Here is a 16688-nt window from a genome sequence, read left to right as displayed (position 1 = left end):
TGACAGCGCGCGGCAGAGATGATTTTCAAGGTAGTCCTTTTCAGGTGTCAGTGTGTTGTCATGGTAACGTCTTGGGGGTTTCCCAACCTGTGACGCTTGGGGATTTCCAGACGAATCTATCCAGCATCTCGAGCTAGCGCGAGAGGCTGTCATCTCTCAATAAGTAAACAGAGGAGAGAGGTTTAGTGGCCATTTGCTCAACCGCGTGGTTTCCTTGAAATCGTTGGAGTAAAAGTCAGGAAGGAGGCGGGAGGCTGACACCCTGAATTCGTCGAGCTCCCAGGACCTACGGCGGCTACACGCTCGTGCGTAGCCATAATTTAGCATAATTCTTGGTTGGATGAATATGAGGTATTGTGTATCACCTTTTTGGACGTCGTAATACCATGACAAACATGAGTGTACAGAACGGGACGTGCGGTGGCCCAGGTATGTTGACAATGACATTGGTAACTTTGGCTAATAAACTGTTAGCTAACATGCTTATACACACTTGGTTACTGTACTGTTTGCAGCCAACTATGCTATGACTGACAGTTCTAGATGTCGATGCATTAGTACTATACATCTTCTTCATTCTTCATATTTGTAAAAGATCGAACAATTGTTTTCACCTTCTGAAGGTGCGAAATACCTATGATAAAAGTGAGGCACAAAATTGTCAAATTTACAATATGGTGCCCTGCTACATCATGTGCATCATGTAAACTTTAATGCTTCCTATGTCTCCCTTTTAACTTTGTGTTTTTCTTCCCTCCATCACAGATGAACTTGGTAAGTCTGACTGTTTTTATGTGTACCACATTGTACATTTATAGCCTGCTAGAGTTGATCCTGAAGCAGGTGTGTACGTTTGTGTTTTCTATATAGACCTTATAGATGAGTACATAAACACGCAGGCAAGACCTAGAACTAATCACTTCGTGCTCCCCGGGCCTCCTCCGCCTCCTCCCGACCCTGATTCGGAGTGCACCAGGACATTGCAGGAACTCAGCAGTCCAAGCAACGGTCCGGTGCTAGTGTCCAGGGGTACGGCTCCACAGCAGGTAAACCTCACCATGACTTATGGCTTTATTACATTTTGGACTTTATGAAACCTCTTTGTCCATTTTGTAAGGTGATGGGGGCTTGGCGACGGTTGACACATTGTGGGTTGTACTTATGTTGTGTTCGGAAAGTTTGTATCTAGTGAAATGCTTCTGCAGTAGCAATAGCTGCATTGTTACATTGTTGTAATACTTTGTAGCATTTTTAAACACGCGTTGATATAACGATTAGTTCTACAGTCGAGGCTTCGCTAACCGTTACATGCATGGATGATTTTGCTACTTTCGGTTTCGGAATTTGACGCAGATGCCGCATAAAACAATGGCAAGGACAAGTCGATGTTTTTAATCTTTCAAATTAGTCCATTCTTATTGCGAGGACAGTGTCAAATACGTTGTTAATTACAAAATGTGGATCTTCAAAGGTTTTCTGATAATAACATGATTACTACACATTTCCGTGTGGCCTTAACTGTTTATGTGGTCAATATTTAGATAGTGCTCACAATGGATTTTCCACAATACTATCGAAAATGCTTTCAGAACAGCAAAGTTCCATTAAAAAACAAACATCAAGGAAGTTAACAAAAGTGTGTTGAGGTTGCGTTGGCTTCGTGCATAGCTGCTAGGCATCATTTTGGCTTTTCTATTGGTTAGCTCTGTTAGCCGTACTTTTTTTCTCCGCTCCATCTTCCTGTTTCTAAGCTTTGCTTCCGCCCACAAAGTATCCTTTGTGTTATCGTTCCCATTTCACATTTTATTTATGTGAAATCAATGTCTGTTTTTTAATGTCTCGCGCGAGTTATAACAACAAAAAGAAGTTGGGTAAAAGACTGCAACCAAGTCAACTAAGTTTTGCAGTCGTCTTTTGTCATCCTACGACAAAGTCAAGGTACGCCTGCTTTTCACTGACAATAAGTTTCTGTCAGCCTGCACGTGTTGCTTATATTACTGTAGAGCTTTAACATTTTCTTTGCTGTGGGCTTTCCTCGTCTGTTTGGTTGATCCCATGCTATTGGTCATACAGACATGTCCAGACATGTCAGGGGAGATGAGGGCAAAATCCACTGCAATATGAATCCATGAATTGATTTGCTGATTGAATGGACTGAAACGAATGTAATCATTCTCTATTGTCAAGTGTATAAGCCTCGGAAGTGTGTCAGCCTAGTTAGTCACGCCAAAGAAACTCAACAGAAGAACAATCTCTCGGGGGGAAATGCATTGGCCATGGTGTAGTACGGGGGCGTTGCCTGAGGACACGAGTGGATGGAAAATTAACTCCCTTGCACATAGTCATTGGTCAGTGGGTGAGATGGATACAATTTTTGTACTCCCTTGCACATGGTCAGTGGGGGCGACACCATGATGGATAATTTGTGGCCAATTAACGGCAGCTGTTGGTCAGCAGTAATTGCAGGGGGTAATTAAGGACAGCTGACAGACATTCACGCTGTCCTATGACCTGTTCCACAGTGAATAACATTTCCGTACTCCCCTCGCCATCATTTCGTACTACGCTGTTATGACGTGAGTAAGCCCTCTTGTCTCAAGCCTCTTTGGTCACGCTCAGTGATTGGATACTCAGCAGCAGAGTTCACCAAAGAGTATCCAATCACTGGACGTGATTACGAAGGCTGATACACTTTGAAGGACGCTCACTAGACACTGGGAAACTGCCTCTGTGTCTGTCTAACACTGTCTATGCTGAACTGCTCCAACTCTTCCAGACACTCACCAACCAGTAAATGTGCTTTTCCCGTGCCAGCACCAGCGGACGTTTCCTCAACCTCATCATAACCATCACCACCACCATCCCATGAGGGGCTCGAGGGGCGGTGGCCCGCGGTCGGCATGTGGCCGCGGAGGAGGAGTGTCATCATCGCCAGGTGCGGGGGCGCGGCAGCAGCAGCGTGCCCGCTCCGACACGGAGCCGCTGGAACGGCTGCTGGACACGCCGCAGCTGGTGGTGACGGAGCAGCCCAAGGAGAGGGGCATGCGCTTCCGCTACGAGTGCGAGGGGCGCTCCGCCGGCAGCATCCTGGGGGCCAGCAGCAGCGAGACCAACAAGACCCTGCCCTCCATAGAGGTGGGTCTCCACTCCCAACACACTAGAACACAGACTACACGGGGAAATCTGTTGCAACATCGCCACATTTTCAGTGTGAGCCTTGAATGGCCCGAAATGCCATGCCAAAGACCAACAAAACCTTACACACTAAACAGGTGCGGCCCACTACCAGTACAATTATGTAACTAACGGAGGCCAACTAGCAGAGTGTGGCGTGGAACGTTCGTAAACCTCCCTCCCGAAGCCTCATACAGTATCGGTAGCACTGAGCTATTGGACCGGTTCTTATGCTCAGCGATGTCGTGCGCGTGCCTCCCATACCCGAACTGAAGAGATAACCAGGAGGTGGCAGGTTCGAGCCCCGAGTGGTGGGTTGTGCAGGAACACCTCAGTTTCATAACCAAGGTCATCCTGCTTAGTTCAGACCCAGTTTCGAACCCGTAACCACAGCAAAACTCACACAACCAAGTGAGCTAAAAACTGGGTTTCTAGTTAAGTCTTCTAGCATGCCTCTATGAGCTTTTGGTTGGGAGGTTTACTAACATTGCATGACATGTTAGCTGACCTGCATTACAATTACACTTAGTTGATATTTTATCTTAGTCATTTAGGTACAGAGTAGTTATAGTTCCTGGAGCAATGTAGTTGTGTTGAGGCAGCTTGCTCAAGATGCCTTGCAGAGACATTCTTCCTACCGCCAGATATGAGATTCGAACCTGCAACTACCTGAGCACAAGACCATCTCCTTAACCATGACTGGTTTATAGACCAATGTCATTGTCCTTTCAGTGTGAGCCTTGCAGGCCTGAATGCCATTCAAATGTGTCAAGCGACTGAACTGCACTCTGAAAAGCAGTCAAAGTTCCTTACAGCTGACATCTTTGACTGACATACTGTTGATGACACTCTTCACAGACACCTGAGTGCAATTCTTCTCGACTCTCACTTTTAACCTCTTCTTCCTACTAAGCCAAACCTCTCTCTGAAACTAGCGGAACAGAAAGAAAAACATAATTGTGTAACAACATGCCTACTACACAGCAGCATTCTTAACCGCTACATTGCAGCATAACTGTACCTACTATAAAGCAAACACCTACATTACGACTTGGACATGGTGTCGATAGCAGAGTGATGTGAGCCTTAGGTGCTCTGGAGTGGGTTTAAATAGCAGGTTGACAAACCGGATTGAGACAATGGAAATTCATGCGTTGTATTCTCTCCGCCTGTGCTTGTAAAGGGCAGTCATGGGTAAGCGGTTAGGGCGTCAGACTTGTAGCCCAAAGGTTGCCGGTTCGACTCCCGACCTGCCACGTTGGTGGAGGGAGTAATTAACCAGTGCTCTCACCCATCCTCCTCCATGACTGAGGTACCCTGAGCATGGTACCGTCCCGCCGCACTGCTCCCTTGGGGCGGCATTGGGGGCTACCCGCTTGCAACGGTGAGGCATAAATGCAATTTCGTTGTGCGCAGTGTGCAGTGTTTGCTTGTGTGCTGTGGAGTGCTGTGTCACAATGACAATGGGAGTTGGAGTTTCCCAGTTGGGCTTTCACTTCACTTCACTTCACTAACTCAGGTGTCGACTAATTAGCTCATCTACCTACTATACTGAATTGTCAGCTGAAGAGGTTTGACAATCAACATGAGATGGGTAGGGGAGTTGGTTTGAATTAAATATTTGACAGGACGGTTTACTTTCTGAATTGAAAAAGACAAAACGGTTAACAATCTAAATCCAAATAAAAGAACTACTTTTAAAACTTCGGTGGGAAATTACCTAGTCCCACAAAACTACTAAACCATTATTCATGCCCGAAAAATACTACACTTGTCCCGTTTATTGTTTCCCTATAAATATAAAGTAAACGATTCGGCTTTCAGCCAGGTGATTCATATGCCTATGGTTTCCTCTCAGCTTCATTTCAACATTGCTGAACCATTCATGATTATTTATACGTGCTGTATAAACTGTATTTCTGCATTGCATGTTTAATTGCTCAGGGCATTGCGTACTGTTGTTCAGCTGTATGACAGGTTTAGAGGTGGAAAACCGTTGTGACGAATGATTCTGCAAAAAAGTTGTCATACTTGTTGAAAGATTAAAGCAGCATGCTATGTTAGAGAAGCATGAATGATGTTTATGTATGCATGTCAAGTATTTATGTATGGCACTTTTGGAATGCACCGGCCGTCCCAAATGATAGGGGTTTCCCCCCTTCTGTGGTTCATACTTAACACCCCTGCAGCAACTGAACGAGAGGCATGCCGTTCCTCTGTTTGAGAGGTCTACACCCTCTTTTTGTGGTTACAGAGAGGGAATTACCTCTTACATCTTGTATCTGACATGACATGTCCTGATATAACCGTTGGCAGCAGTGTTTTGTTTTTCGTTTCGGTTTCGCTTACGCTTGCTGCCTCCCTCTTTCTCTCTCTTTTCTTTCTTCTATCTCTCTCTCTCCCCTCTAGATTCAAGGCCCAATTAAGGAGTTAAAGGGTGTCACAGTCACCGTTTCCCTGGTTACCAAAGATGTCCCCTACCGCCCACACCCCCACTGCCTCGTGGGTAAAGACTGTTCCGATGGCATATGTGTCATTCATCTCAACCCACACAACTCCCGCAGACACAGGTGTGCCCCTTTGCTTTGTTTGTTTGTTTGTTCATTTGTCTGATTCACAAAAAGTTGAAGGTTTAACACATTCATTTTAATATTCCTTTTGTGTTGACATTTATACTTTTCTGATTTTCAGTTTTTCTAACCTGGGCATCCAGTGTGTGCGTAGGAAAGAGCTTGACCTTTCTCTAAAGAAGAGACGGGATCAGAAAATTGATCCATTTAACAGTGAGTGGTAATCTATTACTTAACCCATTTTACCCTGATGCTGCCTATATTTTGTTTGACCTTTGGCGCCTGGAGCAACATACAGTGCCATGAGAAAGTTTGGGCACCCTTTTGGAAAATCATTACATCGGTTCATTTCTCGTTGAGCTTTTAAAGTAGCAACTTCCTTTTAACATATTTATGCACACGCATATTTTTGTTTAAATCCACATTTTTTGGTGAGGGCCCGCACACCTCGAATGTTTCTTTTTTAGCAGGTGCAGCTTTTCAAGGTACTCCAGTCTTCGTTTAACTCAAGGAAGAGCGCGACACTGCTTCTTCACAATTCACCACTTTTTTCTTTTTCTTTTTGTGCTGACGTTTCGGCACTAGGCCTTCATCAGAGTAACCATACCACAAGTGAAAAGACTTCTTAAATAAACAAGTGCATCATGGGACACCCAATAGGAGGTCCCTCCCAATAATTACAACATGGATGTGAATACTATTTACATATATACATAAAAAAGGGGGGCAGGACATAAGACACAGCATCAGGGTCCATACATTACATGAGTTAAAAACTTCACCATTGTAGTCAGTCCACATGAGTAAAATTACAACATCACATTTAAACACAGTTCTTCATTTAATCCACATTTAAAACTTTTCAAAGTAAAGATCCAGTATGCCTCTCGTTGTAATAAAAGACAATCAATATTACCACCACGTTTTGGTTTTTTTACTTGTTCAATTCCAAACACTTTAAGACTGTTGATATTGTGTTTAAGTTCGTTGAAGTGAGCAGCAACCGGGTAGTCTGCATCATTACGCTTAATAGTGCTTTTGTGTTCACTTATTCTGGTGCGTAAGGCACTCCAAATTAAAATGTCTTTATTGATATGACAGGTCCTACATGGACATATTAAAAACAAGGCCTTGTTTTTAATATGTCCATGTAGGACCTGTCATATCAATAAAGACATTTTAATTTGGAGTGTCTTAGTCAGAGAATATCTTCTCATTTTTTGATCCTGGTGGTGCCCAAACTTTCTCATGGCACTGTATGTGCTGCTGTGTGGGTCTTGAGATTTGAGCACATTCTAATGAACACATTCTAATGCCAGATGAGGGTCCTAGCTGTTCAATGCAACTTATTTCATGTTTTTATGTGCTTCGCGGGCTGAGATATTTATGATTTAATAGGCAGACTGCAGTTTTTCCCAAAAAGGGCTCAGGCATTCAGCAGGTTTTTTTTGCAGGGGCCTTAGGCTAAAATAGGTTAATGGAAAACCTAACATAAAATGCCTATATCCACAAAAATATTCTCAAGTCCAAAAAGGGGTCCCGACTCCATTTAACACTGAGTAGTGAACTATTACTTAAGTGAAGGACTTTCCCCTTGAAATGTTTTCTGGAGACTGTGCTCATGTAAGCGCTCTTCAAGTTCAAGTTCTTGGTAGTCGTGATGACAGATGAAACCAAGGCCAGAAAAGAGATTCGTATTTTTCTGCACATGTAAGCATTCTTAGAAAAAAGTGTGGAGCATGTGGTATGAGCACATGCAGGAAAATGTCTGCACCACATGAGAATTGATTGTGAAATGTATAAATAATTCAAGTTAGCTGGAAGCCTTTCACTTATTGAGAAATAGCCTAGTGTCTCACGCATAACCAATCTGTGTAGACAGGAGCCGTGTCAACATTCCCCTTTTTTAGAGGAAGTGCATTTGATTCCAGATAACTTAAAATCTTTGGTTGTATGGATGTACTGAAGGTTATAAAGCAGAATGCCAGTATTCCAACATTCCGATTGGGTGTCATACACTGCGTTACAGAATGGTAAAATTGCCTTTTGTCACAAGCTTGTCTATTAAAAAGTCACTTAACATTGGTGCCTTTTTCATTTGTGTCACATAGACTGTGTTTGTGCAGTGAATAGGGCTGTAATGATCCGCTCAACTCACGATTTGGTTCGTATCACGGTTTTTGACCTACAGTTCGATACACCTCATCATTTTTAAATGTATCTTTTTAAATTAATGAATTAGCTTTTTTTCTCATTGTTAATAAAAGCTATGATAGTTCATAGGTAGAGTAGGTTATGAAAGGCTTCTCATGATTAAAAAAATCACATATCATGGGGTTGTTTTCTGGACTAAAGGGCAACAGAACTTTGAAAGGGCTTGTCACAGCACTGCCTTCTTTCACCACGAAACAGTATTGTGACTCTGCACATCGCAATTTCTCCGTTAGATACAATAATCGTTACAGCCTTAGCCGTGACCCTTTCCTAATTTTGAGAATTTATAAACATTTTAATGGAAGACGTTTGTAATAATGAGTAGAGTGATTTTATACAGCACAGTCGCCCTGTTAAACTGTTAAACATGTAAATAAACAAACTGTGGTTAAAAGTATCATGTGTTTCTGTTTTTTACTTCTGTATTGTCAGCTGGCCAGTCGAAGAGCATTGAGGATATGGACATGAATGTGGTCCGGCTGTGTTTCCAATGTGAACTGGAGAGGAATGACGGCGAGAGGATCCACCTGTCCCCCATCATCTCAAATCCCATTTTCGACAAGAGTAAGAAGAACACGGTTTACTCACTCTTCCTTTAAATGAAGTGAAAGTGGAAACAGCAAGTCATTGTTTTATTGTGCTTTGATTTGTCTGGATTCACTAGTAAGCCATGTGGTGTGCGGTGTGTGTGTGTGTGTGTGTGTGTTGTACATCATTACAGAAGCCACAACGACATCGGAGCTGAAAATAACTCGGCTAAATGTTGTGAAGGGACCGTGCACGGGGAAGACGGAGATCTACATGCTGTGTGACAAAGTCCAGAAAGGTTTGTTTGTTCCTGACTCAGATGCCCAGATCATTATCCACATGGTACATAATAATGTCAGGGTATCAGTTTCAAGTTTTAAATCTCCTTACCGCTGTCTCTCCTAGCCAAGTTAACTAGCCCCCCGCTTTATACTTTTTTTGTGTACAGAAAACGGTCTGGCAGTGTTTAAATTCAAAACTATAGGATCTGCCTTAAGTTCTTGACTGATTGTGATATACAGTTAGTCTAGCTGTGAGATTGACAATGACAAACTATTCAAATATAATTTATGAGGTTGAAATCATCTGTCATAAACGCAGCTGTCAGTGGAAGCACAGGCAGACCTCCCAACACAAAGGGATAGTACAGGCCTCCCTGTACAAAGGGCAGCATAGTATGAAGGGCTGGTTTAGCTGTTCTATGTGTCCTGTATTGCGAATCTATTCTGTTGGTCTGGCAGGTTTGATGTTTTTATGTCATGTTGGTACAGGGCAGATTTAGCTTAGGAGTAGGGCGGCACGATTATGGAAAAAATAACAATCACGATTATTTGGGTCAAAATCATAATCACGATTATTGTTTTTTACTCATCAAAAAAAAGGTAACAAAGTTAAATATAACCAAGATTGAATTATATACGGGATGAGCAAAATAAAATGAATTGTAATAATTATGTAAAAGGCAATAGCGTGAAACTTAGGTGAAAATATTTCTGGCCAGAAACACCAGCCTGTCAGTATGTTCTTGCTTCAAGGAGGCTCTCGAAGTTAGGTCACTATTGCTTGCAGGATTAAATCCCAATTGAAATCACGATTTCGATATCACGATTATATCACGATTTTCGATTATTTTCGATTAATTGTGCAGCCCTACTTACAAGCCAGTCTTGGGATCAGGGCGTCAGACAGATTTGACTCCTGTAGCTGCTACAGCCCTCTGAGGACTTTAACGGCCCTCGGATGAATTTGAAGTGGCCCCTCAGAGGAAAGAGGTTCCCCACCCCTGCTGTAGCAGCATAGGAAAGAGTGGGTGGGAGATTAAATTGGGAGTGGCGGAGACACTTAAGCCATAAGTTCAGCGCCTTTGAGCAAGGCATCTGTCTCTCCCTATACATATACAGTACGTAACTCAATATGTTGTATGTCATTCTGGATGAGGAAGTCGGCTAAATGTAATGCGATGATATCAACAACAGAATTGAAGGTCCTGAGCTATGAGGTAGTGAGACCGGATATCGTATCACTATGTACGTGTATGTCATAGATTATTATTGCTTTTCACCTCTCAGATGGCATAGTTAGACATATGAATCACACTCTTCAAATTCTAGGCAAATTCGTAATACCTGCTGCAGACAATAAAAAGTAGAAGAATTTGAAGACTGCACATCATCTTTCTTCTAGTTGATTTTTCATGTGAGACACACCAACGGGAGAGCGCCGTATTCATAGATGCTTTAATTCTCCTCAGATGACATCGAGATCATTTTTGGCTTTGAATCGTGGGAGGCCAAGGCCGAGTTTGCCCAGACAGACGTGCACCGGCAGATAGCCATCGTCTTCAAGTCGCCCCCATACCAGGACCAGGACATCTACGAGGAGGTGGAGGTCAACGTCTTCCTGAGACGCCTCTCGGACCGCATGGACAGCGAGCCCGTCAAGTTCACCTACACGCCCTCCAATCCAGGTATGTGGAACTAATTGGAGCCCTTTGTAGTCAGTCCCTCACTCTGTGAGTTCTTTCTAGGAGCTACTAAAGAAACAAAGGCAACAGAAGGGCTACACAGTAAACTGTGTAGTGTTAAAATAACACTTAAAGAGTTAAAATTAAAAAAATTAATTGCTCCAGATCAGTGTTAAACACTGGTGTTAGATTTATAGTGTTAAGCTAACACTATAAAGAGTAAAGCAGTTTCGGGGAGCACCCTACTAAAGAGTAATTAAGCACCTCCCATCCTCCACCATGACTGAAACACCCTGCGCCTGGCATCAGTTTGCCACACTGCTCTCTTAAGATAATGTTTGAAGTTGCTGAAAACATGTAAAATGTCTATATTTTACATATCAGTCTATGCTGTACTGCACCACAATGTGAGAGAAATTTCAGCTGAGCATGTATGAACACAATCTAGTGGGGACTAATACAAAATGTTTTCCTTAATGAAGTTTAAAATATAACCATACCATCTACTTCAAGTGCGCAATGGAGCAAGCAATGTAACATGTGCTGTTACTGACTAGCTCACAAAGCAAGGCACAAGATGTAGCCAACAAATGCCATAAGCGCCTTTAGCTTGTTTGCAAACATCAAGTGCACAATGGAGCAAACAATGTAACATGTGCTGTTACTGACTAGCTCACAAAGCAAGGCACAAGATGTAGCTAACAAATGCCATAAGCCAAAAGCGCCTTTAGCTTGCTTGCAAAGCAGGTAAACAAGCGCTATGCTGTGCCATACTGACCAGCCAGCAGGCAGGCAAATATTTAAAGCACTGTGACAGTCCAGGTTTATATACAGGCTCAAGAGTACCATGTGACCAGATTGATTAGGAGTTTTTCAGGTGCAAGCAATTGAGTCATGATATACCAGCCCTAAGTAATTAGGTTTGGCCAGGCGCTGATGGACAGATTGGTTGTGAGGGGCCTGCTTGTTACCGGCAAAGGTGTAACAAGTGCTCAAGTTATTTCTTTCACTCAACACATCTTTTGTGTGATGTTGTGTGCACAGCCAAACCTTAGATCAACCCAACCGAGTTGAGTTAAATGAATGAAATGGAATAATAAAAAAAAGATTGTGTAAATGATTAAATCTGGAGGAATTGCTTGGTTTTTACTGTAACCAAAGGGAACATTTCTAGGTGGTAGATTTTGGTTTGGTAATAACCCCAACCTTTAGAGAACCAAAAGTCAAACGTTCTCTTTACGTTCTCTGTTACTAGGGCATACAATGGCGCAGACAAACTCCATCACCTCGAGGAGGCGGGGGCTCTCTGGAGTACTTCTAACTCCACACAATTTAACAACTTCATTTGTCACTGACACTGGAGAGCATCTCACTCCATTTGGTGTTGGAATTACTCCAATAGTGTTAATAAGCCTTAACACTGCAAAATTAACACTGGCAAATTTACTGTGTAGCCTGGGGTGCGTTTCTCAAAAGTGTAGTTGTTAGCCAGCTAGCAACGTGGGTAGTTGCCAATGGGAAATTGCATTGGGAACAACAAAGTAGCTAATGTAGTTAGCAACTATGGTTTCGAGAAACGTACCCCTGGTGAGCTAGACTAAATGTGAAAACGTTGGTCCGGACTCTCCGGTATCAGACAGCAGAAGGCTGTGGGCGGGACCAAAACAGTTGTCGATGTGAAAGCCCATTGGGAAACTCCAACTCCCATTGTCATCGTGACACAGCACTCCACAGCACACAAGTGAACACTGCACACAACGGAATTGCATTTATGCCTCACCCGTGCAAGGGGGCAGCCCTCAGTGGCGCCCCATGGGGAGCAGTGCAGTGGGACGGTACCATGCTCAGGGTACTTCAGTCATGGAGGAGGATGGGGGAGAGCACTGGTTGATTACTTCCCCCCCCACCAACCTGGCTGGTCGGGAGTCGAACCGGCAACCTCTGGGATGCAAGTCTGACGCCCTAACCGCTTACCCATGACTGCCCTATGTGTGTACTGTCCCTCTTCAAGTGTTTCTTGTAGCTTTGATTTGACTATTTCATTTGACATGATTACGAGTAGCAGATGGAAAAGAGCATTCCTGCTATGAACAACCAATAATCAGTGAGAAACTAGACTTACTTCAATGGGTGAACAAAATTGATCTTGTGATCATAATGGGAAATACAAAACAATAAAATTAACTTTTTGAGCATCTTCATGGACAGATTCAGTGGCTTTGTAGTATGCAGGTACCAAATTTGTGCCAACATTCATCTCATATGCTACTTCAATTGTTTTAACACTATAGTCACTATACAGTAATTTCATTGTTTGAATGTCCCTTGTCAAAGGAACATAAAGTACTTCCATTACTATCACACCATTAACTTTTTTTTTAAGCTTATGGTCAAAAACATGACCTGTACTGTATTTGATTGGAGTTCCATAGATGGTCTCATATGACTACTGTGACCCTGCCGTGGCCTAACGGTTGGGCACTGGGTTACTACACCGATGACACGGGTTCGATTCCGGCCAGGTTCATAAGCCGATCCTTCCCCGTCGCTCTCTCCCCACTCGTTTCCTGTCTCTCCTCCACTCTCCTGTCGAAAATAATGGCAAAAAAGCCCTAAGTTATGTAAAGTAAAAAAAAAAAAAAACATGACTACTATTAGCGATGATTGGAGTTCCATAGATGGTCTGAGCTGATGTTTTAGGCTATAGGAGGCTCAGACTTAGTTCTCATGATGACTCATGCGCTCTATTTGTGAATGCTGCCGTGAAACTGAAAGTTGTCTGTCTGCTGTTGACACCCTTTCCCTGTACTGGTGTTCTTGGGTCACCACTGAGAGGGCTTGTGGTGGGCCGATGAGTGATCTGATTAAGAGTCCGTTGGACACTCCACCTCTCAGATGGGCTTCTGATACCACAGAGTCTTTTCCCATGACCACCTTCTCCCTATTCACTATGACTAAGCAGTCTAGCAGGCACTCCTTGTGTGGATGCTAATAAAACGTCACCCTGACTGGCCAAACTGAAACATTGTTTTTTAAAGGGGCACTAGGTAGGATGACGTCATTTGCACGGTGCCCGTGGCATGCCTGTCTCAAAATCTACACCGTAATGAAAAAATGCTGTTCAAATAAACTCGCTGTGAGACTGTTTTTCATCACGGAATGCCAGCAGTTGATACAAATCTGAATGCGGTATGTAAAGCGATGTTTCAGATAAAAAGTGCTTCCCACGACACTCGTTCGGTCCGACGCTGTCAAAAGTTGCTTGTGGGGTTTTCTGACAACGGACCGTGGAAGGGGCCGCGAGATCCATCGTTCACTTACTAAAGACTCGCAGAAGCATTGCCTGACTTGGGACAGTGATTAATTTAACTTTAAATCCTTTCAGTTGGGGTTCAGTGTACAGTGCCCACTTTTTCGGTTACTTGTGAAGATGAGTAATTGAGTAAATAAGTAGGTATTTTTTAAAACATCTTGTGTTTCTAAGATTTCATTGCCTTTAATTTTGTGTATGGGTTGTGTTTTTATAGATCCATATGGAGTCAATCGCAAAAGGAAAATCAAGCCTGACATCAAGTTCAGCGAGGGGTGCAATGTGAGAGGTAAATATACATTATTACCTTTCTCTATTGTGTTAGGTGAGATTGGTGTCATGATGGGTGAGAGTTTTTATATGAAATGTGCTGTGGACAAGCATCTGATATTATTATTATTATCATCATCATCTTATGGCATGAGATACCAGTACTGTTTGTCTGCCACTGGCAGTACTGGTATTACTACTACTAATGCAAATAATATCAATAACAACATGTATCCCCCCCTTTCCTCTACAGCTGAGAGTGGGATGGGGGAGCCTGCGTCTGCCTCTGCGTCTCTGCCTGCCCCTGCGCCTCCGCCCGTGAGCCTCCCCCACGCGCTTGACCCCTTCTCCTACCCGCTGGACACCTCGTTTGGCATGGGGAGCGCCGCCCAAGACGACCTGGCAGGGCCAGGGCAGCCCATGCAGAGCCTGGCCGACTTCCAGCACATCCTGGAGGGGGTGAAGCAAGAGGACCCCTCGGGCTCCCTGGACACGGACACCATGAACATGCTGTCCACCGTGCTCCAGATGCTGGACCCCACTTGCTGTGCCAGCCTGGGCTTGTCTAGCCTCGACGACACGGCCACCTTTGGGATGGACGGCGGCGGCAGCAGCTTCCCTGGGGAAGACCCCTTCGCGAACATGAACATGAGCTGTTACACAGACATGCAGTTCGGACAGCTGGTGGGTGCTGGTGCTGGGCAGCAACACACGTTGGCTCCCTCCATCATGGACCTCCAGCCCACGCTGTCACTGGCGCTGCTGACCGAACAGGGCATGGGGGACGTGGGGGAGCCACACGGCGGCACCCCCCCTCAGGTCAAGACGGAGAAAGACAATGACATGTGAAGCCCTCAGGAATGGATGTCTGAAGCCTAATGGGAGAGGTTTAAACTAAAGAGACTTCTTGTTGTTGAATCAGGAGGCGTTTGGGACAGCACAGTTCTTGTCCAATCATCTACTGTGTAGGTTGAAGCTACAAGCTACTGTAAGTGGCAGAATGTTTCTGGGAAATGGGAACGGATGTTGCTGTACGTCGCCGGGTCTCGCTGGACGAAACCTAGAAGAAGCAACGGCGTGTTTAACGGGGCGCTGTGATGTGCATTATTGTTAGTTCGAAGAGGCTGCTCCCCACTGACCATGACAGTGATTCCCCTTTCTGCTGCTGCCCAACGGACTGTTAGCAAGCACAAGTCATTCTGAAATTAATGACCAAATGGCCAGTCTGGACTGTGAAAAAAAAACCTTTTAGTTGTCAAGAAAAGCTTAAATGAATTTAGTTTGTGCTCTTGCCGTCCAATGTCCTCTTCAAATGCATTTCCACATCAATGTTACGGTTCAAAGGATTCAAGTTCATGTTGTAAAATATTCTAATGTGGGCAGCTGACCAAACTGACCGCTATTTATAGAAAACAACTATGTCTTAGTTTATTAAAAAAAAACATATCCTACCATGCTACTACTGCCAGTAGTGACAGAAAATGGCATTCAGATCCATTAACAATGAGTTTAGTTTATGAAAGGAGACATTGTAGACCGCTGCTTCCATAGCGGTAGCTCCAGTAGCAATCTCCCACAGCTCTCAATTCCATTGAATTATGTTGTTGATATGATATGAAGCCCATTGTTTTTTCTGTCAGTTTTGTGATGTCTAGGTTTGTGGACCATAACCGTTTCGCTTTGTGTGTGCCCTGTCTGTGTCTGTGTGTGTGAGCTATGGTTAAACATTAAAAAAATTGTTGTACGAACCACACCTTCCATTAATTTATTTATTGATTTACCTCCATTAGTTATCTGATGTTCGTGGAGGTTATACAGTAAGATGAAAGTTGGTTAGTTAGTTTGATTTCGATAAAGGTTGTGGTGGTTCTGTGAATGTGGAGAAGTGTACAGTAACTGACTGACATAAATGAGATCAGCAGGTTCAGTGTTGTTGAGCAGGCTCTGAATTGCTTCTGTGTTTGAAGCCTTAACTACCCAAATGTGCAGAGTGGGAAGTTTTCCAAAGGGGAAGAGCGGAGTTTCTGGTATCGGTCAGCTATTCTAATTCATCACCGCACTTTGTGTGGGATATTTTTAAGTGGCTGACATCTTGTCACTTCATAGGTGTGGAGTTGTGTAAAAATATATAAATAATAAATAGATAACAAATGTGCCTCCAGTTGAAAATCTTAATTTAATGAATAGGATTTCACTGACTGATTGCACAGAAGTGTAATTGAGTTGTGTTGAGTTGAGTTACCTTACCTTTATTTTTTTAGCAGCATATTTGGTATGCTACTACAACACTATTATAAATACACATTGATCTTGAACATCCCTATTTCTATTATCAAAAAATAGCTAATTCTTGTTCGGATGTTTGGAGCCTTAATGGTATGGTTTGTATTCACATGATGGTCCATGGAGATGGCTACAATCCAAGTTTCACTTGAGTAAATCACTTTGTTTGGACACACACACACGTAACTTTCACACTTTCCTTTACACTGTTTATCACACCTGTCTAAATATGGAATGAATGAGCCTAGTCAACCAGGGGGCAAGTCCCTGTACACTTCCCACACACTTCTTTTTCCTCCGCCTTAAACAGAAGCATTAGCCCCAGACCAAATACAATTGGCCAACACTGGAAACACACTGGCCCGCAGCCAAGGGG

At 43.5% G+C, this 16688-nt stretch overlaps 1 protein-coding gene across 1 annotated transcript; it reads left to right on the top strand.

Moving 5' to 3' along the window:
* The first annotated feature begins 1901 nt into the window (after positions 1–1901).
* relb (v-rel avian reticuloendotheliosis viral oncogene homolog B) lies at positions 1902–15782 on the top strand. Its single transcript, XM_063205408.1, has 9 exons — positions 1902–1938; positions 2777–3135; positions 5584–5744; positions 5866–5957; positions 8391–8522; positions 8680–8784; positions 10237–10452; positions 13977–14048; positions 14283–15782. Exons 2-9 carry the CDS (start codon positions 2866–2868, stop codon positions 14876–14878), a joined length of 1644 nt encoding a protein of 547 aa, XP_063061478.1. The 5' UTR covers positions 1902–1938; positions 2777–2865; the 3' UTR covers positions 14879–15782.
* Positions 15783–16688: the final 906 nt, after the last annotated feature.

Source organism: Engraulis encrasicolus, chromosome 8 (assembly GCF_034702125.1).
Source record: "Engraulis encrasicolus isolate BLACKSEA-1 chromosome 8, IST_EnEncr_1.0, whole genome shotgun sequence".
In the NCBI taxonomy this organism is placed as follows: domain Eukaryota; kingdom Metazoa; phylum Chordata; class Actinopteri; order Clupeiformes; family Engraulidae; genus Engraulis; species Engraulis encrasicolus.
This window is presented reverse-complemented; position numbering and strand designations above follow the sequence as displayed.